We start from the raw sequence: 22,252 nt of genomic DNA on the forward strand, positions 1-22,252 counted from the left end.
AAGATCTTGCGCATGCCCCTGAGTGCAGGGCAAAGCCAGAATCCACTCCATGTTGGCACAACACTACAGTGCAGGGTTTACTTGAAATTGTCTCTGATGATTAATGATCACTAAGTCAGTCTATGCTCTCAAACCATTCACTGGGGCCGAGGGAAGGAACCGGAACTGGATATTTATGGTCCTGGGAATTGACCTGGGTTTCACACTGCCCTGGAACAGACTTTGGGACCATGGCCCTGCACCATTAAAACCATGGAAGTTTTTAAGGATTTCAGTAAGAGCAAAAGCAGTCCCCATAGTAGCTATGTAAAGTGTGAAGAGAGAGATGATGGACACATGAATGGTGAGAGACAGATGTGGAGGCAGAAGTGTTTAAATATGGAAATGTAATGTTCAAAGCAGAATGGTATTTTCATTTCCCACAGGCTGAATTATAGGAAAGCCCACTGAGCAGACTGTGAGGGTTTGGGGGCAGGGACTGTGTCTTCCTGGGTATGTGTATAGTGCTAAGGATGAATTAGCAATGATAGTGGCAATTGTGCATTCCCATTAAACTGATGTGGGGGTAGAGATGGGAGAAATAATTTCCCATAGCAGCAGCATGAGATGGATCTTACCTGCCATATTTTTGTGCCTTCTCAGAGTAATAATAATTAACTATACTTAGTTCTTAACTAGCACTTTCCATCCACTGATCTCAAAGCACTTTACAAAGTGTGATCAGCTTATTATCCTCATTTTACAAGAGACAAGCTGCTGAGGAAACTGCGGTGCAGAATGTAAGGATAACAATTTCAGAAGTGGCTCTGTTTCTGGCTGCTTCAGCTTTTGGGCACTCAGTTTAAGACACGCAGGATCTAATTTTCAGAGCTGCTGAGCCCCCACAGCTCCCATTGACTCCAATGGGAGTTACTTCTATCTTGTCAGAAGAGGACAGGAGCTCAGGAAGGGACTTCTCTTATGGGGAAAGCCAGCTCTTTGTCCTTGTTCAAAGGCCCCTTCGTGGGAGGTTGTATGTAATTAGTGGCTTGAATATGCATTGGTCTTGACTGCGCTAAGCTTGGTTTCCTAGCTCACTTTATAGAGGGCTGGCAGTGTAGCAACCAGAAGCTTCCTCCTAATAAATCATTACAGCATATTTCTTGCAGATAAGCACTTGCGTAAAATGATAGCTCCTCTAGTAACTTCATTCATTCATCCTTCTTTCCCAGCCCCGCAGACGCTCACTCAACAGTCACTTGCCATCAGGATGGTCTGAAGTGGTTCTTCTGTCACCTTCTAACATCTGTCCTGCCCTACTCATTGCTCTCACCTTTTCTGACCCTCATTTATTTATTTATTTTTTGCTCCCTTCCAGTGTAACAGAGGAAGAGTTGGATGCTAGGTCTGTTCCCATCTGGGTTATGGGGGTATCCTCGAACCTCAGTTAAACTTGCATCAGTGGTGCATGCACCTAGCCACGTCCACCAAGTCCTTAGGGAATCAGGAGCAAACCTTGGCTGGGAAACATAATGCTCTAACTCCCTCATAGCCTGCTCCTCTGCTGTCCTGAGACATATGAAAGAACCAGTGAGACCATAGCCTGAGACCCCAGGCTGAAGGAAGGCCCTGGCCTATCCTAATATCATAGTGTCCCATCAAATGTTGGACCTGTCATTGTGAGAACTAGGGCTCCTAGATATCTCACCCTGCTGACCATAGGCTGTGGAACCAGGGGGCCGCCCAGGCCCTGGCCTGGCCACTTTTTGGCTGGGCCAAACCTGAGTGGCACTGTGACCCCACGTGCCAGGTCGCAATGCACAATGCCACTCAGATTTGGAAGGGGTGGGTGTAGGACAGGGGTTCTCAAACTGGGTGGTCACGAGGTTATTAATGGGGGGGTCACAAGCTGTCATCCTCCATCCCAAACCTTGCTTTGCCTCCAGCATTTATAATGGTGTTAAATATATAAACAAGTGTTTTTAATCTGGGGGGGGCGTGCACGCAGAGGCTTGCTGTGTGAAAGGGGTCACCAGTACAAAAGTTTGAGAGTCACTGGTGTAGGGGCTCATGGGCCAGGGGAGTCAGGCTGCTGGTGGGAGTGGGGCGCCTGAGAGGGGAAGAGGAGGGTCAGGTGGGAGGAACGCAAATCTATGCCCCCCGCAACTTTAAAGGACTCTGAAGCCCCTGCTGCTGACTGTTTTCTTTTGCTTCCTTGTGCAGAACCCCTGCTGTGCAGCGACTGATTGAAAATGTCAGAGGGCTCCAAGTATGTCTTCCTCTTCCTTCTCCCACTATGTATTGGACTGGGGCACTGCAGAGTGCCAGCATGCAGCACCCTTCACGGGAAAGAGGGGACCCCAAACACACTGGGTTAGCTCGCCCCAGCCCTAATGGAGGCAGCCCATGCTCTGCAGAGATCAGATGGAATGGGGTAAATGCCCACTGTTTTGAAGGCCTTGGCCCCCTCCTGGGACAGTCCTGCAACCAGCCCATGTCGCCCTTTGCTCTCTCTCCATGGGGACTGGGACGTCACATGCCATCCTCCAGGGATGGGCAGGACAGGAGTCTCATGCACGTGTGTTTAGCAGTGGGTGACAGGGACTTTGCCTGGCTTTGGTGGCCCATCCATCTCTCTGTCATGCATATGCAATGCCATCTGCTGGCATTATGCAAGCTCTCCCACTCTGTATCCAGCCCAGAGCACGGCCTGCGTCTGAGGGAAGCTGGGTACTTAATGTTAGACTTGATGCAAAGGGAACGTGGGATTATGGTAATGGGAATTGACATTGAAGTCACTATCAGCTCCTTAGCATCAGCCTCCAGCTGGCAAGGATGTCCAAGGCGACTTTAATCCTCCAGAGTCTGGGCCAGGAGCCAGATGGACATAGGACCAGAGGAACTTCTAACCCAGTCAAGTGTCCCAGCTCCTGCCAAAATCAAACCAGTCCAGTGATCCATTAAGTCCAGTGTCCTGGCCCAGGGCCGCAGGGCTGCCCAGAAGTGGGGCAAGTGTGGCAATTTGCCCCAGGCCCCACAGGGCCCCCCACGAGAATCTCTGAGGCTCTCCCCTGCCTCTGCCTTCGACTTTGCTTTCCCCCATCCACCGGCACCTCAGCGCGCCACATCCAGGAGTGGCCCTGGACAGAGATAAAGCAGCATGGCTCCGGCGGGACCTGAGCTCCTGCCACTCGGAGCTGTGTGGTAAGGGGGTGGGGGTGCAAGCTGCAGCTGAGCGGCGGGAGCTCAGGTTCTGCCGGAGCTACACCGCTGCAGTGCTGTCCAGGGCCGCTCCTGGACCCGTCTCGCTGAGGCTCCAGGAGAGGGGGGAGGCGGGGGTAAGCAGCATGGATAAGGGGCAGGGAGTCCCGGGGACAGTCAGGGGACAGCGGGGGCAGAGGTTCAGGGGGGTGGTCAGGGGATGGGGAACAGGGGGTTGGATCGTGGGCGTTCCAGGGGTCTGGCAGGACTTGGCCGGGGGATGGATAGGGGTCGGGACAGTCCGGGGATAGGGAGCAGTGGGGGTTGGTGAGGGGTGGGGTCCTAGGGTGGTGGTTGGAGGGGTCTCTGGGGGGGCGGCAGTCAGGACACAAGGAGCAGGATGGATTGGAGATAGATAGACTGGCAAAACCTGTAGTGTATACGCATCCTACAGCAACAGTAGGGGTTTTTCTGCCATTGTAGGAACTCCACCTCCACAGCTGCATTTACACCGTGGGTTAGATCAGCATAGCTCACCTGGGTGGATTTTCCCCATCCCTGAGCACCTGTTGACCTATGTTTTAAGTGCAAACCAGGCCTGAGTGTTTGGCTCCCCGTCCTGTGGAGAAATCCACTCCCCAGTGCCAGCAGCTAGAGAGAATTGAGGGAATGCAGCAGCACCACCTGAGGAACCTGAGACAGAAGCAGGATCAGCGCCTGTCTGGCTGACCATATTCTACAGTGAAAGGATATATACACACAACATCCCTAACCCCAGGAGCTGTTCACTAACTAACACTCTCACATGGCAGTTCCCTGCTTTCCTCCCCAGCCTCTAAAATATGGTCTGTGGCAACAGTCTGTCCTCCACTCCTCCCCACCGGGAATATTCTCCTCATGATAGTGGGCAGAGAAATCTACAGCACAGAGAGCTCAGGGCATATGATATCTCCCTTCTTCCCAGCCATTTAACTCTTCACCAGGCAGAAACAGGCAGGGGCTTAGTTTGGGGTCTGACCATGCAAGGGACTGAATCCCCAAAGATCCTGAATTCACATGCCCACTTCTCCGTAGCCAAGAGGTCTGGCTACAGACTCAGCCTCACTCCCCAAGTTCCTCCTAACTACCAGGTGAACTGATTCCCTTTCTCCTCCCTTTCTCTGAACACAGCACTTTGGCAGAGACCAGCCTGCAGGGACTTGACATCTTTTCCCAGACCTTCCCAACCCCTTTGTGTTTGTTTCCTCTGCAGGGTTTTTAAGAAGACCAGCCCCAATGGGAAGGTAAATACACGCTGAGCTTGGGCACGCTGGGGGGCTGCAGAACACAGACACGTGCACATTTGTATCCCAGGACACTTTACTTGTTGAATTAAATTGTATCTGATTTATCCAGGCACTACTAAGAGAGACCTGCAGGAACGTGTGCAGAGACTCCATACCAGGGGGATTCCCAACCCACCAGGGGTGCATTGTGGGGAATCCCTCCTCCTTCAGTCTCTCTCCTGCTCTTTCTGATACACCTGGCATGGTTCTATCATGGTGCTTTTCAGGAAGATTTTTTTTTAAATATAATGAAGTCCCTGAGTAATTATGGCTGTTCTGATAACTTGAATACTCAATATCGAGAGATCTCCATTCCCTGATCCCAGCCACAGCTACAAACTTGAAACTTACATTGATCAAATGAAGAACAACCACCTGTTTCTTTGTTGTTCTTTTTTCTTTTCTCCCCCCTCATGCTGCCTCCAGTTATCCATCTACTTGGGAAAGAGGGATTTCGTGGACCATGTAGATTGTGTGGAACCTGTAGGTGAGTGACGTTATCTTCCCCATCCCATTCTGCAAGCCAGTATCCTCTGCATGTGACACTGCAGCTGATTGCTGTGTAGCTGGTTGTCACATTACAAACAGAAGTTTCGTGGGGCCAGATCCTCAGCTGGTGTAAAATGGCTTAACTCCGTATGTTCCAGTGGTCAGTGATTTTCAGTGGGAATAAGCAACAGGGGCAAGGGAGACTTGTGAGAAGCAAAAATTCTGGTTTCCTGTAAATATCTGTAACATAAGACAAAGGTGGGAGAAGCAGAAAATCTAGACTGTAGGAGCAGGCAGGCAGACACACACTAGCTCTGCTCAAGCTAGCACACTGAAAATATAAATGTGCCCATGACAGCATGAGCAGCTTGTCTGAGTATGTACCTAGCGGGTCAGGCAGGACTGTATATGGAGAAAACTGATCACTACATGGAAATGGTTTTGGAAGTATTTTAGGAAGCGGTAGCAGCTCTTCAACATGCAATTTCCCTATGGGATGAGCTAATGTCTCTGCAGATGGAGAAAGGAGCTACTTTTGTTGACTAAATTTTATGGATAAAGTGTGTTTTTAAAAGGACATTCCCACCATTTGCAACCCCACCTTTTGCGAAGGCTGAGCTCACCTGCACCTCTTGTGCTTATTTGCAGATGGTGTTGTTGTGATTGATCCAGAGTATCTGAAGGATAGAAAAGGTAACTCTCTGCAGCAATAAGATGCAAATGTTGAGGCTATGATATGCCTTGTGACTGCAGTTAGGTTAAAGTGCCTAGTGATCACCAGTCTCCCTATTCAAAGCAACCATTCCTGAGCCAGAGATGAAAGACTGTCTCTGTTTTCTGCTCTTCTCTTCTGTCTTGGGGACTGATTCTGAAGCTACCAGAGACTTGAAGAAGGATTTCATGGATCTTCCTATCTTTGCACTGGGCTTTAGCAACCCAGCCCTAGATAATTGGGTCAGATTTTTGCCTGCACAAAAAACTGCTTTTAATTTTGAAGAGTCATTAACATGGTCTCTTCTCTTGTCTCAATCCTGCTCCTCCACCTGCCCTTTCCTCATTTCCATTCCTTCCTTTTGCTCATCTTCTTTTCTCTCTTTCAATTTCCATCTATCCTGCACTGGCCCCAGTGTATGTGACCCTGACTTGTGCATTCCGCTATGGCCGAGACGACCTGGATGTCATTGGCTTGACCTTCAGGAAGGACCTCTATGTCCTGACCACTCAGATTTATCCTCCTGTGCCAGAACAGACACCAACTTCCCTCACTCCTTTGCAGGAAAAGCTGCTGAAGAAGCTGGGCGAGCATGCTTACCCCTTCACTTTTGAGGTAGGAACTTCTCAACACACATGGCTCTTTCCAGTCACACACTCCAGTATCTCTTGCTGTGCACAGTCTCTCTGGAGCTGTGGAGGAGTGGCCACTTCTCATGCTCCCCAACAAATGATCCAGGATCAGTGGCAACTAAGTCAAGGAGCTAACTCATGGTAGAATCCTTCTCAGCTACATCAGCTCAAAGGTGCTCCCATATTGCTGGGGGAGCAGTCTTGGGATTTTGTCCCTTGGGTAAGAGGTTGGGGCGGAACAAGCACGAGCATCAACTTGAACAGAAGCTTCCTATGGACAGACATAAAGACCATGTCATAGACAGTGGCTTAAGAAATTATGAAGAGACTATGGGGTCCTGAATGAGGTGCTATCTTGGGGGAGGTGTGTGTGTGTGTGAACATGCATGTGTGTGTGTGTGCGTGAAGTTCCTTGCTCCATTTATGCCTTAGGGTGCTAATCCTCAGGCACACTCCTTATCTGAGCCTATAGCTATGATAGAAGAGGAAACTCACCTGCAGAACTCTGAGCTACTACCAAAATATCTGCCAGGGACACATCTTGTCCCACCATAAACCCCAAGCCCCAGGGGACTCCAGCTAGGGCTTTTCCTATCCTGACACCCCTCGGTGCCAGGGATCACTGGCCTGGAGTCAGACATTACAGTGAGTGAGGGGGAACCTGAGCTCTGATTGTGCTGTTCCGCTGGGTTGGGTTTGGTGTTCTTGGTAAAAATTTCCTCTCTCCCCCAGATGGCGACCAACTTGCCCTGTTCAGTCACTCTCCAGCCAGGACCGGATGACCTTGGAAAGGTGAGCTTGGGTTCTGCGTTTCATACCTATCATTGGCTTGAAAGAAAGACACAGGGGTGGACGGATGAATTAAGAATCTGTCTCCAACAACCTCCCCTAACACTAGGGCTCCAAAAATCACAGCTGCTTCCATTGTGGTGTCAAGCAGAATGGAACAGCCAGCTGGGGGGCAGCTCTGAGAGGGAGGTAGCCCAGCCGCTTTATGCAGAGACAGGGTCTTCAGAGAGGTCGAGGATACACACTGATGTGATGAGGAAGGGAGGTGAATAAATGTGACTATCAGCACTTATTATCCCTGATGGAAGTTAAGGGGCTCTGTTCCACCCCGAGGCCTAGCACAATAACCTTGTAACCATCTGTGTTTCCCTCAGGCTTGTGGTGTGGACTTTGAGGTCAAAGGATTTTGTGCTGAAAATCTGGAGGAGAAAATTCACAAGAGGTAATTCCAGTGCATCCCTTCTTCCCCCATCACCCTAAAGCAAAAGAACCAAGTTTCTCCCCTCAGGCCAAATCCCTGCAGGAGGGCAGCCCTGGGTTTAGACTTCCAATGGAGGCCGCAGGCTTTAGCCTCCATTATCCCTGCCTCATGCTTTTTGATTTAAGGGTGCCATTCTCTGTTTCCTTTTCTGATGGTTCTTAAGAGCAGACTTTGGTTTGCCCATGCACCCTGGGGCGGGGGAATAAAAGTGTCCACCTGTTTAAGCAAACAGACATTTTCCTCCATTCTTTTAGACCTAGCTAGGGGGAGAAGGGTAAATTATGGGTGGAACCCCCTGGGACAGACACAATGTCTCTGTGCTTACAGGCCTGGCCATTTCTCATCCCTGCAGGAATTCAGTGCGACTGGTGATCCGAAAGGTCCAGTTTGCCCCAGTAAATACGGGCCCAGCACCAAAGTCAGAGACCACCAGGCAATTCATGATGTCTGACAAGCCCCTACACCTCGAGGCCTCCTTGGATAAGGAGGTCTGTATCCCTGCATGGAGTCTCTCCCCTGTACTCTTCTTGCAAGTAGGGCCTGTCCCACACAGACTGGTATATGCTGGTCTTTCCCATGCTGCTGGAGACTGATTACAGCAGAAAAGCTCAGCTGTGAAACTGAGGCTCCAAAAGAGGATCTCGCACTCACTCCAGCCTACTGACCTATTGTGCCTCTCAGTCTTCCAGCATCCAGCATTCATCTGTGACCAAATCTGAGGGCTTCATCCCAGCCTGTACTTTTTAAGACGTTTTACCCTGGGGTGAATCCGCAAGAGTTTAGTTGGGCTGGAACTTTCTATTCTATGTCTGTATTTCTAGTACTTGGAAACAGACCCTCTCCACAGACCCAAGAAGACAAAGGACTCCCTCAGATCTGGGCTGTCCACTTCTTGGAGAGGAGAGGTCCTGGTGCACATTGCATATGCATTCCCTTGGGTCCCTGCATCCTAGCTATTACAGGTCTCTCTTTCCATGGTGCCTCAACTTCTACTTATCTATTTAGGTCCTTTGGTGCCCTTCACCATAGTATCTGGTTACTTCCTTAACTCCTGTTAGCGTGCAGTGTAACCAGATCCGTTCTGATTGCAGATCTATTACCACGGAGACCCAATCACTGTCAATATTAATATCAACAACACCACCAACAAGATTGTGAAGAAAATTAAAATATCAGGTGAGAGAGAGCATGGTGCACATCCCCAGGCCTCAGCTTCATTCTTACCTCCTGTGCCCCACATTCTTCCTTTTGCCCTCTGCCCTACACTTTGCTCATGCCCCACACCCTGGGGCAGACCTTTAAAACACCTCTGTGAGAGTCAAGTTTTATAAATAAGTGTGCACATGGGCCCAGTAGGTGAACTGTGCTTGTTGGGCACAAGGCAGAATGCCTCACCTCTTCTCTTCCCCACTCTCCCAGGCCCAGAGAGTAAATCCCTGTGCCTGCTTCTCCTCTCGCTGGCACCAGTTCTACACCTGTGTAGTTCCACTGACTTCAGTGGGGTTATACCTCCTTTAAACCAATGCATGGGAGGGAAGAACCAGGTTATCTGTATGGTTTAGGGCTGCGGTTTAGAGACACAATAGTTTTATAGCATCATAGATCTCAGACAGTTAGGGGAGGGATGAGATGTAAAACAACCGAGAGGCCAGAAGCCTGCACTACATGTGTCATGCTCCAACTTTATCAAACCTATAAATTCAGTGGTGGAATGACTAGGAAAATCCTTGGGAAGTCCCCTGATATTCCACTGGTTTAAGGGACTACCTCCTGAGATGCTATAGAGCTGCAGTGTCACAGGGGCATGCACAACGGGGGGGGGGGGGGGCAAGCAGGAGCATACCCCCCCTCCAATCTCAGCGTGTCCCTACAGCCCAGGGAGGGAAGAAGCAGCAGGGTGGCTGGCTGCCTGCTGAGCACCTCCTTCCCTGATCCCTGCAGGTGCAGCCTGCTGCTTCTCCTTCCCTGCTGCTGGAGTCCCAGGTGTTGTCTCTGCCTCCAGCCCTGACTCACCTCAGTGGGTGCCTGCAAAGCAGGCAGCAGTGCTGGGAGTCCAGCAGCGAGGAAGAAGCAGCAGTGCAAGGGGAGGGGGAGGAGGAGTTCAGCTGGCAGCCATCCGCCCTGCTGCTTCCTCCCTCCCCAGGGGCAGCAGGGACACCGAGAGTGCAGCTGCCTGGGGAGCTGCTGCCATCTTGCTGCTGGGAGTCCCCGCCAGGATGTCCTGATAAATCTGGAGCAGGGGGTGTCACGCGAACCTTTCATTTGTGTGTGTTTAATGTGCCCCTCCGAATGTGGTCAAATTTAAATTCCTGCGCATGCCTCTGTACAGAGCCAAGGACAGTGTGTGCAACATCCTATGTGATATGCATGTCATTGCCACGATAGAATTGTGTTCCCTTTCTCTCTGATCAGTCGAGCAGATCACGGATGTGGTTCTCTATTCGCTGGACAAATATATGAAGAACGTGTGCACAGAAGAGATAATGTAAGTTAGAGGAGGTAGCAGCTCATATACCACGGGGCTTGGCTGGCCAATAGAGTGATGGAGAGAGAGAGATAGTCAAGGAGTGGGAAGAGAAAGATGGGAAAGAGAGGAGGCAGGAAAGATGACATTTCAATGCGGAGCAAGAATATCCAGAGTTCTAATAGTAAATAGGAAAAAAGCAGCAGAGCTTTGGAAGGGATATAAACCCCCATGCATCAGGGCATAAACCACTGTCTAACTACTGGGGACTAGGAGGAAACTTCCCTGGGGACAGATTGTCATACAACTGCCCACACAGCAACTTTCTCTGGAGCATCTAGTGCTGGCCACTGTCAGAGACAGGATAGTGCGTGGACAAGATGGGTCACAGGTCAGATCCAATCTGGCAGTTCCTGTGTAAAAGAAGAGGGATAAAGAAAAGGGGAGGAGGGATAGAAAGGAGAGTGGAAGAGAGAAAAGGAGACAGAGAAGCTGGGGGATACAGACAGCAGGCGTGTGTGTGTGTGTGTGTGTGTGTGTGTGTGTGTGTGTGTGTGTGTGTGTGTGTGTGTGTGTGTGTGTGTGTGTGTGTGTGTGTGTGTGTGTGTGTGTGTGTGTGTGTGTGTGTGTGTGCGCGTGTGCGTGCGCGTGCTGTTCTGAGCTTTTCTCTCTGCATCCCTTTCAGTGAGACTGTGGCTGCCAATTCCACATTCTCCAAAAGCTACACAGTGACTCCCAGCCTATCGTCCAACCGTGAGAAGCGTGGCCTGGCACTTGATGGCAAACTCAAACACGAGGACACCAACTTGGCCTCCACCACCATGTAAGAGAAAGGCCTTCACCCTGCCAACCATGTTCTCCAGCTGATCTCTTTGCTTCTCTTATCAGTCTCTACCAGACAACCACTTCCCATACACCACTTGCACTTTGTACCATCCAGTGCTGCTTGCCAATACCTAGGTACCCAAACCTTGAGCTGCAGCCTCCACTCCTGCTAGTCCAGTCCTGGGCCCCTACACACTGCTTGATCTTGTCCTGCCTCAGTCCCTGCAGCTCTGTTTCTAAGACCTTCTTGAGCAGAGACTGTTAATCATGCTGAAGAATTTGTTGAGTTTGTGATGAGGATGCCACACCCACTGATCCATCGTGCAGGTGAGAGGTAAACCCATGGGCCCGACCATGATCTTTAAAAGATCCCATCCCACTTTTTCCAAGAGCAGGTGCATCAGCCCTAGCGTCCTGATAAAATTCCAGCTGAGGTAATTACCATCTACCCCCAGAAATTCTTTCATGCTTTCAGCTACATTAGTCTTCCCTTCCTTTGTGCCATGTGGCTGTGCAGTTAAACAGCTACAGTATTTCCCTCTGCACAAGATGGAGCCCTATAGCAGTCACAGATTATAAGATTTGTATGGCATTGTTGTGGTGGCTTAAACCTGTCTCAGTAGCTGTCATCCTGATCATCAGGCAACAAATTCAGCCCCCTCTGATCACATGGCATATCTCATCCCAGGTCATCTTCTGACCTCTTTTCTATGCTTTTTCTTGTAGGCTGAGACCTGGGATGGACAAGGAGGTATTGGGGATCCTGGTATCCTACAAAGTGAAGGTCAACCTGGTGGTATCCAGAGGAGGGTGAGCATCTCTCTGGTACATAGAGTGTAACTCTTTGGTGTAAGAGTTGTGTGTTTGAACAACACCTAGCATAACAGTGTCCTAGTCCATGCCTGGGGCTCCTAGGCACTACCACAATACTACTACAGCTAATCATCATAATACTGACATGTACTGACCAGGGAAATAGCTAATAACTGGATTTCTTAGTTTGCCTTTGGGGCCCTCTCTGTACGCTACAAACACTTAAGCCAAGGGTACTCAAACTACATTGCACCGTGACCCCCTTCTGACAACAAAAATTACTATACAACCCAAGGAGCGGGGGCTGAAGCCTGAGCCTGCCTGAGCCACATCGGCAGCCAACTGCTCCCTTCCCCCCAGCACCTTCTGCCCGCCGTGAAACAGCTGATCGTGGTGGGCAGGAGGCGCTGGGAGAGAGGAGGAGGAGTTGATCAGAAGGGCCGCCAGTGGACAGGAGGCGCTGGGGAGGGAAAGGGAGGAGTTGGCTGCTGATGGGTGCTGAGCACCCACTAATTATTGGAGCACCCACGGAGTCAGCGCCTATGCCCGGGTGAGGGGCCTGTAACCTGAGCCCTGCCACACAGGCTCGGGCTTCTGGCTCAGGCTTCAGCCTGGGCCCCAGCAAGTCTAATGCCAGCCCCGGCAAACTGACCCACAGTTTGAGAACCACTGACTTAAGTCATCCAGGCATTGGGTCATCCACATGGCATCCATTCCAGAGGCGAGCCTTGGATTCTCAATGATTCCCACCCCTTTGCTCCCAGGGCACATCCCCATTTATACCCCTGCACCTCACTTTATTACCAACATTCTCTAATGCCCCACATTCTCATAAGCAAACTAGGGAAATGTGGTGGAGATAAAATTCCTATAAGGTGAGTGCATAACTGGTTAAAGACCATATTCAAAGAAAGAAGTTATCAATGATTCATTGTCAAACTGGGAGAGTGTATGTAATGGGGTGCCACAGGAGTCAGTCCTAGGTCCAGTACTATTCAGTATTTTTATTTATGATTATGGAGAGTATGGGACTCTTGACACATCACCACAGGATACCTGGGTGCCATGACAGCAGGGACCTGTGAAGGGTGTCATTTACCTGCCCAAAGTAACCGTGACACGAAATGAAAAGCCTCATTGTCCAGAAGGGGACATTTTCCACTCATTCATTACGTTTGTATTTGTTGTACTGTTCTTTAGCTGAATTCTGTGTTCTTTCTTTCATCCCCACAGCATCCTGGGAGATCTCACTTCAAGGTAAAGAATGAGTCAATTGACAGGTGTCTATCAGGAATGGTGTCCCTGCTTGTGGAGCTTTGCAATCAGATGGTGCACGGGGCCCAGAGACCATGAATCCTCCTTTCACTGTACAGGAATTAATATCAAGCCGCCCCCACAGCTTCACACCTCCAAACACACACACACATGCACACACACTTTCAGACACCTTGCGTGAAGATGTGATTGTCAAACCCCACACCACCTGTGTGACACCTTCCTGTGTCCTGCTAGTGGGTGGCTCCTCTTCTCTGGGCTCTCATATTCCCTGCTCAGCTATTAGTGCAATTACCCAGCAGATGACTTGTGCTAAGAGAACTTCACTCAGAGTTGAGGACAGAGTGGATCAAGTAGAAAATCCAAGGCCTTTTCTGACCTGATACATGATTTGCAGCCTGACCTCTCTCCAATCCACTCTCTGAGCTGTATTTTGCAGGACCATTCAGGGAGTTGGATGGTGTTTCTAATGCAGAACACACAGCTGCTCCCCACCCTGTCCTTGTCCCACAAAAGTTAAGGTTACATTTTAACACATATCAGTTTTAATTACGATTTTGATTATCTGATTGTTGCAAAGTATTGTGGGATGTTTCAATGATTGCCAGGGTGCTATAAGCAAGCCTGAGGAGAGACAGCCAGACCTGTACTCATGCCCATTGAAAAGGCCATCAGTTCAGGAGGATTTAACATATTCTGTGCTCTTCCCTCACAACTGTCTCTGTGTAATTTTCCCCTTTAAGAGATGTGTGCTTTTCCTTCCAGCGATGTTGGTGTTGAGCTGCCTCTTATTCTGATGCACCCAAAGCCCACTGATGGTAAGTGATCACTCTGGAATACAATTTTCACTAGAGAAGCTGCAGGGAGAAAGGAAACGCATTCATATTCATGAAGGTGTCAGAAACACTAGTGATATCGGTTATCCCTAAGGCCAGGTGAAGCAGTTCAGCTCAGAGAAGACCCAACCCAGATGGAAACAAACCTCAGAGCCTTTCCAGGGTGGGATCAGTTAATTTGCCCTTTTCTCTGTGGCTCTGTTCCTTCCAGCATGGCCAGGCCTGGAGACTCTATCACACCCTGAAAGAGAGAGGCTTGTATTATTCCCTTTCCAAACCAAGCTTCCACACTTTCCGAAACTGACCCATCACTGGGTCAGTTCCCATGATGTCCTGCACAGTGTGCCAATGATACCATCAACAATATGAAAAAGGCATGGGCTGTGCTTTCCAGAGTCCATTGTTTCCAATGGATTTGGAGTCAGTCAGAGCTGTTCCCACTTACATTTTAGCCATGATCTGTTTATGGCATGCCAGGGGAGGTCTCCTGTAAGTTTGCCACTTCTCCAGAGCTTGACAGGACCATCTCATTTCCTGCAAACTTGTCTTGCAGAACACGCAACTACACCAATATGTTGCACTGTGATGGCACAGACATCACAACTTCATGATGCCATGGGTTTGTAGTGGAGGACAATTTTTTAAGGATGGTGATCCAATGCCCACCCAAGACTTGAGGCTAATGGTCTGCTGGAGCAAAGGTCCTATTTTGCAATTGTGTGTCTAAGGCACTAAACACAACACATGTAACGGGAGAGCTGTGAACTGTGCTTAATGCTTATTTAGCAGAATTGCTTGGAGTCACTTTTATAACAAACACAAAACTCCACAATGTGTGTAGTGTAGTGGAAGATTTGACTTTGTCTTGAGATCTAGACTGAGAAATATTCGCAAGGTTGCATAGTGTCTCAGCCTCATGTCTATTACTGACCTTTCACAGTAAGTCTGCAGATAAAACACACAACCCCTTTCAGTTATTTGCCACAGAATGTGTCTTTCCAATAGAAATATCCCAGTAGTAAGAACATGTCCTTTTGAAATGCCTGTTTCAGACTAACCTCTGCGTGTGTCTCTCAATCTTTCTCTGCCTCCCCACGATGTGTTTATAAATGGACTATAGACAAGCCAAGGTAAGGAAAAGGTTTCTCGGCCTCTACACCAACACTTTCTGTAAGAAATCTGTTACATAAACTCATTGGAGGTAGATGCAATACTAAATAACCTGCTCCCATTTCAATATGCAGTTATGGAGTCTCCTGTGAGTGTCTTGGACCAAAAGATCCATCATAGAGCTCAGGCTCAGGCCCCACAAACTTGTGCTCTCTACATCACAACAGACACTATGACATTACAATGTGATGTCACCGCTAAAATGAGCATTGTCATAGCAGGAGGAGAAACCAGAGCTGGGAGAGAGGCCTGTTTGCAGCTTAATTTTGTTTATTTTATGATTTCCTGGCTTTTCTTCTCCTTGCTAAAATCACACTGGCTCCCCTGTTGTTTCTGATCCAAACTGTATTGCCTATTTCAATGTTACTTCATTATTTTCTGGAGGGAGTTGCTGTCGCCGACTTGGCTCCATAGATACATGCACTGCTCTGTTGCTATGATAGATGGCCCACTGATGGAGATTTCTGTCCCTCGCTCCTATGAGCACAGCTCAGAACACTGACTGCAGCTTTCCCAGTACTGTTGCTTCCTTGGTAATCTCAGCTGGCTCCAGCTGATTTAATCTTAGTGGCGGCTGGAGGCTGCACTCCAGGCCCTGGACTACAGGAAACTGTAACCAAAACAAAATCCAGAATATCCCTAGAGAGAGGGCACTGGCTGAAATCTTAACAGCAATAAATCCTGTAGCTACCTTAACTGGTGTAGGAAATGACTAAAGCATCCAAGAACTGTCCCAACAGGACATAAATCCACCAGGATTGTTAGAACCAAATCCTGCTATGTGCCAATAAATTATATATTGAGAGCCAGCCTCATAAAATAAAGTCCTGTGTTGCCCTGGTAATTCTGTTTAGCTCCGGAACACTCTGTCCAAAGGACTCAAATGGTGAAAACCCACTTCCCCAGCTGGCAGCAATTTATACTGACCAAAACACAAGGATGGAGTTGCCACGCTTACAAGTTTGCCCTCTAGGAAATCTCACAATCCCAAATCCATCCCCCACTCCAAAGTCCACCAGGTATGAATTTGATCTGTAGTTGCAAGACCATGAGAGACCCATTTTTGTGTCTAGTTATATCCTGCACGCTGCTGCTGTGGGACACTGGAGAAATGCATGAAAATCAGAACTGTACTTTGGGAACAGGCAGAGTCCAGGAGCCTAGATAAGCTACTCACATGTTCTCAGAGCAAAGAATGTGCCCTTTATAGCCCCTCTGTGGGCCTAGTCAGGATATTTCAAATTTCTCTCAGGAGTACGGAACCCCCTGATCGGTTCCTTTCCTACCCACTTGCACTTCATGCAGTTTGTCGAATCACTTTGTATTCTTGACATTTTGGAACCTGTTTTGCTCAATTTTCTCCTTTTTCCTTCTGTTCCTTTTGTGCCTCTTTCTCTGATTCATGGTGTCATTTTGCATTTCCCTCTTGCAAGGAGGTAATTAATCCTCTTTATGTCTCTCTGTCTCCATCCTGTTTGTTTGTTTTGTCACTGTGTAAAACTTTGTCTTCAGATATCTCTTTAGACGCAGGTTCTCCCCTTCCATATACACACCTAGCTGAATGTCCTGGGCAGAATTGCATTGCTGCTGCTGCTGGTAAAAGTCTCAGCCACTTGAGTAGCTATTTACTATTTATCAGCACATCTTGTGGATTTCCTTCAGTAAATGTCCCCCACCGCACTGTCCTTACCAGTTAGCGCTCCAAGCCTCCTGGGACCAGAGCTGAAATATGCACAGAAGGCAAAGCACTGTTCCTCAGCAGAACATGTGCATTGAGGAGTCCTGTGAGGCTGGGTGTCAACAGAAAGTGGACATTGTCTCCATGGTCCTGATGATTTGAGCAGGGACATCACCCTTTTGGGACTTTCACACTGTGACCCTCCCTCCTCTCCTCCCCCCCCCCCCCCAAGGCAGATGATGTGTGTAGTCACCAAAGTCCCAATTTTGAGACTTTATCATGCTGTCTTCTTCTCCCCAGTGAGGAGGACATTGTGATTGAGGAATTTGCTCGCCAAAAACTCCAGGGGGAGAAAGATGACGAAGATGAGAAGGAGGAAGCTGACAAAGACGAAAGCTAATCTGCTGCCCTGCCCAGCCCAGCCAAAACATGCGGTAGTGACCACTCCAGTGCACATAGATTTTTTAGAGCAGTCCCTGATGTACCAATCTTATATGTGTGGTGTGATACAATCATCATTTGTTAGCAACTGTAACTATGTGAATGCTGTCAAGGAAATGTGTTACATTCTGTTTATGCCACTCACTGGAATGCTGCAACATTCTGCAATTTCTTTATAAATAAAACTGTATAAACTGAAATGTGCTGGAATCCATTTATTTTGGCTTTGGTTTTACTCTGATCACTTCCTCACAAGTCATGGAAGAGCTTACAAGCTAGAGGCAAAGTTAGTGCACAAGTCCCTGTGTCTCTTTCACAACAGCATCAGCTAGGTGGACACCCCCCCCCAAGAGAAGGGTCAAGTCCAAACAAATTGTTTTTTTATAAATATGTTATTAAATGAGAATGTTCAGCATATGCTGTATATACTATTCTTGTAACCAGTTCAGATCTGGAATAGCCTTTCAAGGGGAGCAGTGGGGCAAAAAACCAAATTTGTTTCAAGACTGAGCTTGATAAGTTTATGGAGGGGATGGTGTGATGAGGTTGCTTAAAATGGCATATGCCACCCATCTGCGACTGCTATTAGCAAATATCTCCAATGGCGAGAGATGGGACCCTAGATGTAGAGTTACTACAGAGAATTCTTTCCCAGGTGTCTGGATGGTGGGTCTCACTCACATGCTCAGAGTCTGACTGATCGCCATGTTTGAGGTCAGGAAGGGATTTTTCCCCAGGTCAGATTGGCAGAGATCCTAGGGAGGATTTTTTGCCTTCCTCTACAGCATGGGGAATGGGTCACTTGCTAGTTTGAACTAGAATAAACAGTGGATTCTCAGTAACTCAGCCAGAGGTTGTGGGTCTATTGCAAGAATAAGTGGGTGAGGTTCTGTGACCTGTGATGTGGAAGAGGTCAGACTAGATGATCATGAGTGTTCCTTCTGGCCTTAAGGTCTATGAGTCTATGATTTACACACAAAACCCTTTCAAATCTGCCACAGTCCAGTGACGTTAGTTTGCCTGCTCTGGAATCAGGTGATGTCAATTGGGTTGGGATCTTTCTCTTCTCATCCCAAACGCCCAGCCTGCATCATTTTGCTTATGCAAACCAACATAAGGAGATTGTATTTACTGCATCTGCTCAAGAAGCTGAAGTCGCTGATGGCTGATGAGATGCAAAACTGGATCTCACAGGACCTAAAACATGATAAGAGTGAGATTTGAGGTAATTATGTGCTGACTGCACTTCAGCCAGACCATTTGGCACCAATTGCAGAAGAGGATGGAACCAGCAGGATCATATTTGTCATCCATGTTTAACTGTGATTGTGAAAACAGTTGACCATAACAGCATTACAGTCAGTATCTAGTGCTCTGTGCAAGCAAGATCTAAATTCTGCAACAAGGTTCCTTGGATTTTCTGAAGGGCACAGAGACTGGAAACTCTGTGGCAGCTAAATTTAAATATTAAAAAAGATGTTTAAAATTAAATATGTAAAAGAATAATACAGTCAATAGTATCCACTCTTTTTTATTGTGTTATTAAACTCAGTGTATTTTTACCCTGGCCCCACATGTTCCGTTTGGATTGACAATGCATAACTTAATCATAGAAGCTATGATGAAAATAAATTCCGGCAGCTAGAAAGGCATTGCAGTTTGGGAGCTGGATATTTCTGCCAATATGAACAACAGTGATGTAAACTGTTATATTTAGACTTCAGAGTTAATACCACATTAAGATGAATGGGGCATTTCACACCTCAGACCTCAGAGTCTGTCTGCAGACTCAAGGCAGATATCATTGCCTCAGTGGTAGTCATGATTTGTCTAGATTAGGGAAATTTGCACCAGTGTAACCATATCAATGTAGTTACACTAGAGTAAATTCCTTATGTATTGCATTGATGCAAAAGCGGGCTTGCTTCTATGCAGGTAGGTTTACACTGGAGAAGCTCATTCAGTGTTGCACATGTACACAGGGATGTTGCATTGGTTTAGTTACATTGGTGCTGCTACATAAGTGCAACAAAAGCCATGTTTAGACAGGACGTCATTTCCTATATTTCAGATTTTCCCCTACAATCATGGTTATGTTTGCACTAGGAAAATTCAGACCCATAATTTACAACCGGGGTAGTAATGTTAAAGGTACTGTACTAGTGTGTGCAGGGAATTCTTACTATGTGACCTAAGTATTCAAGTCCCATGAAGGCTAAAAACATGGTGGTGTTCTTGCAAATGGAGGCTTATAGTCTATAGTACATTTGGGCAGAGAAGGGTAGATCCCTGTAATCCATCTGATGGGTGGGCCCATTATAGGTGGATTAGGGGGAACCGTGGTATCCAGCTGGTGCACAGCCCCTGGTATAGGTGCATGGGAGGATTTTAGGTAGAAATCTGGTGTGTGTGTGGGGGGGGTCCTGTTACAGGTGCAATGGGGGAGCCCCATTACTCATCTGGTGAAGGGGTTCCTTTTACAAGTACATTGTGTTATCTGTCTGGTGGGAGGTCCCTATTATAGGTGCATGGAGGACCCCCGTTATACATCTAGTGGAGGGTCCTGTTATAGGTGCATGGAGATCCTGCTTATCCATCCAGGGCTGGGTGGGGGTAGCTAACACTCTGGGGGAAGGGTGTTTGATTAACGCATCTCAGGCATTTACTGTGTTGGAGTGAGAAACTCCCACCCTTGACATCAGCACCAGCGTGCCAAGTGACGTCACATCGGCACTCGGTGACGTCAGAATACAGGAACTGGCAAGCTGGTACGTGACTACGTCACTCACGCGCGTGCCTGGATGAGCCCACGGCGCAGGGGGATGACGTTTTCTCTCTTGCGTCTGCGGAAGTGACGCCCGAAGCGGTGGCGGTGGCGGTGGGTGGATCCCGGAGCGGTGGGAGTTGGGCAGCGTCTCCTTTCCCCAGTCCCGGCTCCGGCTCGGCCTCCCCGCTCCGCCATGTCCGCGCCCGGCAGCGGCGGCGAGTTCGGGAACCCGCTGCGCAAGTTCAAGCTGGTGTTCCTGGGCGAGCAGAGCGGTGAGCGGGGCGGGGCCATGGCTGGGCGGCGGGGGGGGCTTGAGGGCAGGGTGGGGTCCGAGCCTGGGCGGGGGTAAACCCGGGGCGGGGGGGCTTGAGGGCAGGGTGGGGTCCGAGCCTGGGCCGGGGTAAACCTGGGGGCGGGGGGGACTTGGGGCAGGGTGGGGTCCGAGCCTGGGCGGGGGTAAACTCGGGGCGGGGGGACTTGGGGCAGGGTGGGGTCCGAGCCTGGGGCATGGGGGTGTGTGTCTCTGTTACTGGGGGGGACACCTGGAGCTGGGGGTGGGGGTCCAGGCCTGAGGCGGGGCATAGTGGGGGTGTGGTGTGGCCAAGTGGAAGAAACCGACTCAGTGGCTGCATCAGTGGCCTGGGGTGTGGCCTCGTGGGTTTCCACAGGAGCTGCAATCATCCCTTCCGTGATTTCTAGCCTCCGAGAGGGCGGGAAGGGCGCTGCTGTCGTCGTCCTGGTGCTCTTTGCACAAAGCCAGACACAGATATGAGACCTTCTCACTGTTCCTGGTAACGGCTGGCTGTGTCCCCATCACTGCAGCCCTGGGCTGCTGTGTGGGGTGTCTAGCCAGGCTGTCAGCTCTCCAGTCCTTAGCCTTAGGAATAAGACCTTATCTGCATCACTGAAATCTGCTGTTCTGACAATGACATGCTCTTGTCAGCACACTTGTAACACGCTTGGTGACCAGGCACAAGTGCCCCAGCCAGATCACGCCTCCCCAAATCACTTGGTCCAAACACAGTTCAGTCTCTGCCATTTTGGTGCCAATGTGGATGAAGGTATTTGGAGTTATAGAATTAATGTTGCAAATAGTTCTCTTACTCTTCTGCAGTGCACTGGTTGCAATATCCCCAAATCCACAGTTTCTGTTAGCTGAGTTAGGAACTGGTAGTGGACACCCAGAGAGTAGTGCAACTGAAATGGCTTTAGAAATGGCCTAGTGTGGACAAAACTGAATTGGTTCAAAATCTGATTCAGTGTGGACAGTGTAGGCACACTGAACTTTTTATATTAATGGTGGTTCAGTCCCACCAGTTCAGTTCTTCAGTGAAGATATAGCCCACTGTTTGTGCTGTTGGCATTATCCAGCTTTGCAAAATTCTGCTCACTCACTTTTGAGCAGGTGAGTTTAAAAAATGCTCACTTTTTTATCACAGGGTAAGCAAGCAGACTTTTATGTCTTGGCTGGCTAATGTTCATAACATGTGCACGGTTGCAGTCACATGTGCACGTATAGAGTGCTGAGATTACCATTGAGGTTCTTAGTGGGAAATCAGTCTCTCCACAGGCTGAAAGCTACTGGGTTTAGAGTAATTCCAGATTTCTGGGAGCTGCATATGGAGGGTGTTTTTGAGTAGAGTAAAGAGATTTCAGGAATCCACTCTCCGCACTTGTGGGAGAATTGCATTATCTTGATGCATTTCCACTAGACCGGTTGGGGGAGCACCATGCCCAGGTGCAAACAGTCAGAAAGGACTTTTTCTGTTGCTCTGCTGAAAGCTCACATTTTTGAAGAAGGATGGTCTGGTGGTTAGGGCACTAGCCTGATGCTCAGGAGACCACGATTCACAGGCTTCCTGCATGACCTTTGGGAAGACATTTAGTGTCTCTGCCTCGTCCTCATGTGAAATGAGAATAATAGTACTTCCCTACTTTACAGAAGGGTTGCAACTCAAGGATAAATATTTAAAGATTGTGGCCCTGCTGCCCTAATTTCCCACAATGGTGATATTGATATTGATAAAAATAGAATTTTTTTAAATAAACATGGATATTGTCAGTCATATTATTTTTAAAAATTGAATTCTGTCAAGTGTAATTATGATCCAAATGCTATAATATTGTCGTTTTGGATCTGTGTGGACAGAAATTAGCATTTCATAAGTGTTAATAAACTGCAACTAACCAGGGTTTGGTAGCTATCTACACCAAAATATGGTTAAAGCACTTATAGTGACTTCTGTCCAGCATTGTAGAACACAATTACAAAATATGATTATCCCCAAATGTATTTAAGCAGCTGTTTTTTTAGCATAAACTAGGGCTGAAAGTGCAGTGTTAAGAAGCTCTATGAGGGAGCATGGTCCAGCTTG

General features: G+C 48.5%; 2 protein-coding genes and 1 long non-coding RNA gene across 8 annotated transcripts in view; 2 read left to right on the plus strand and 1 right to left on the minus strand.

Annotated features, from left to right (window-relative positions):
* The first annotated feature begins 2,199 nt into the window (after positions 1 to 2,199).
* On the plus strand, positions 2,200 to 17,245 carry ARR3 (arrestin 3). The gene is made up of 16 exons (XM_045029116.1): positions 2,200 to 2,248; positions 4,433 to 4,463; positions 4,932 to 4,992; positions 5,643 to 5,687; positions 6,122 to 6,321; positions 7,071 to 7,130; positions 7,502 to 7,569; positions 7,961 to 8,096; positions 8,700 to 8,784; positions 10,021 to 10,093; positions 10,758 to 10,895; positions 11,624 to 11,707; positions 12,944 to 12,967; positions 13,751 to 13,803; positions 14,942 to 14,951; positions 16,970 to 17,245. Exons 1-16 carry the CDS (start codon positions 2,232 to 2,234, stop codon positions 17,067 to 17,069), a joined length of 1,185 nt encoding a protein of 394 aa, XP_044885051.1. The 5' UTR covers positions 2,200 to 2,231; the 3' UTR covers positions 17,070 to 17,245.
* LOC123376871 lies at positions 13,524 to 15,140 on the minus strand. Of its 2 annotated transcripts, none has more exons than XR_006581976.1 (3): positions 14,267 to 14,401; positions 13,968 to 14,062; positions 13,524 to 13,842 (listed from the first exon to the last, which is right to left on the minus strand). It is a non-coding gene; the product is annotated as an uncharacterized LOC123376871 (long non-coding RNA). The 2 variants fall into 2 exon arrangements; XR_006581975.1 differs by lacking the exon at positions 14,267 to 14,401 and adding an exon at positions 14,880 to 15,140 and having other exon boundaries at positions 13,525 to 13,842.
* A 2,722-nt stretch (positions 17,246 to 19,967) lies between the features above and the next one.
* RAB41 (RAB41, member RAS oncogene family) overlaps positions 19,968 to 22,252 on the plus strand; it is a 30,728-nt gene continuing 28,443 nt past the window's right edge. For all 5 annotated transcript variants that reach the window (XM_045030389.1, XM_045030388.1, XM_045030387.1 and 2 more), the window contains exon 1: positions 19,968 to 20,149. In XM_045030389.1, coding sequence (XP_044886324.1) covers positions 20,071 to 20,149 — 79 coding nt within the window. In that variant the 5' untranslated portion in view covers positions 19,968 to 20,070. The remainder of the gene's footprint in view (positions 20,150 to 22,252) is intronic.

The sequence above is a fragment of the Mauremys mutica genome, chromosome 9 (assembly GCF_020497125.1).
Source record: "Mauremys mutica isolate MM-2020 ecotype Southern chromosome 9, ASM2049712v1, whole genome shotgun sequence".
Taxonomy (NCBI): Eukaryota; Metazoa; Chordata; order Testudines; family Geoemydidae; genus Mauremys; species Mauremys mutica.

Bases quoted from the DNA above. Each gene is read 5' to 3' on its own strand.
- ARR3 (XM_045029116.1), top strand. The intron at 4,993-5,642 runs GTGAGTGACGTT...GCTTATTTGCAG, and splicing joins AGATTGTGTGGAACCTGTAG to ATGGTGTTGTTGTGATTGAT. The intron at 12,968-13,750 runs GTAAAGAATGAG...TTTTCCTTCCAG, and splicing joins CTGGGAGATCTCACTTCAAG to CGATGTTGGTGTTGAGCTGC.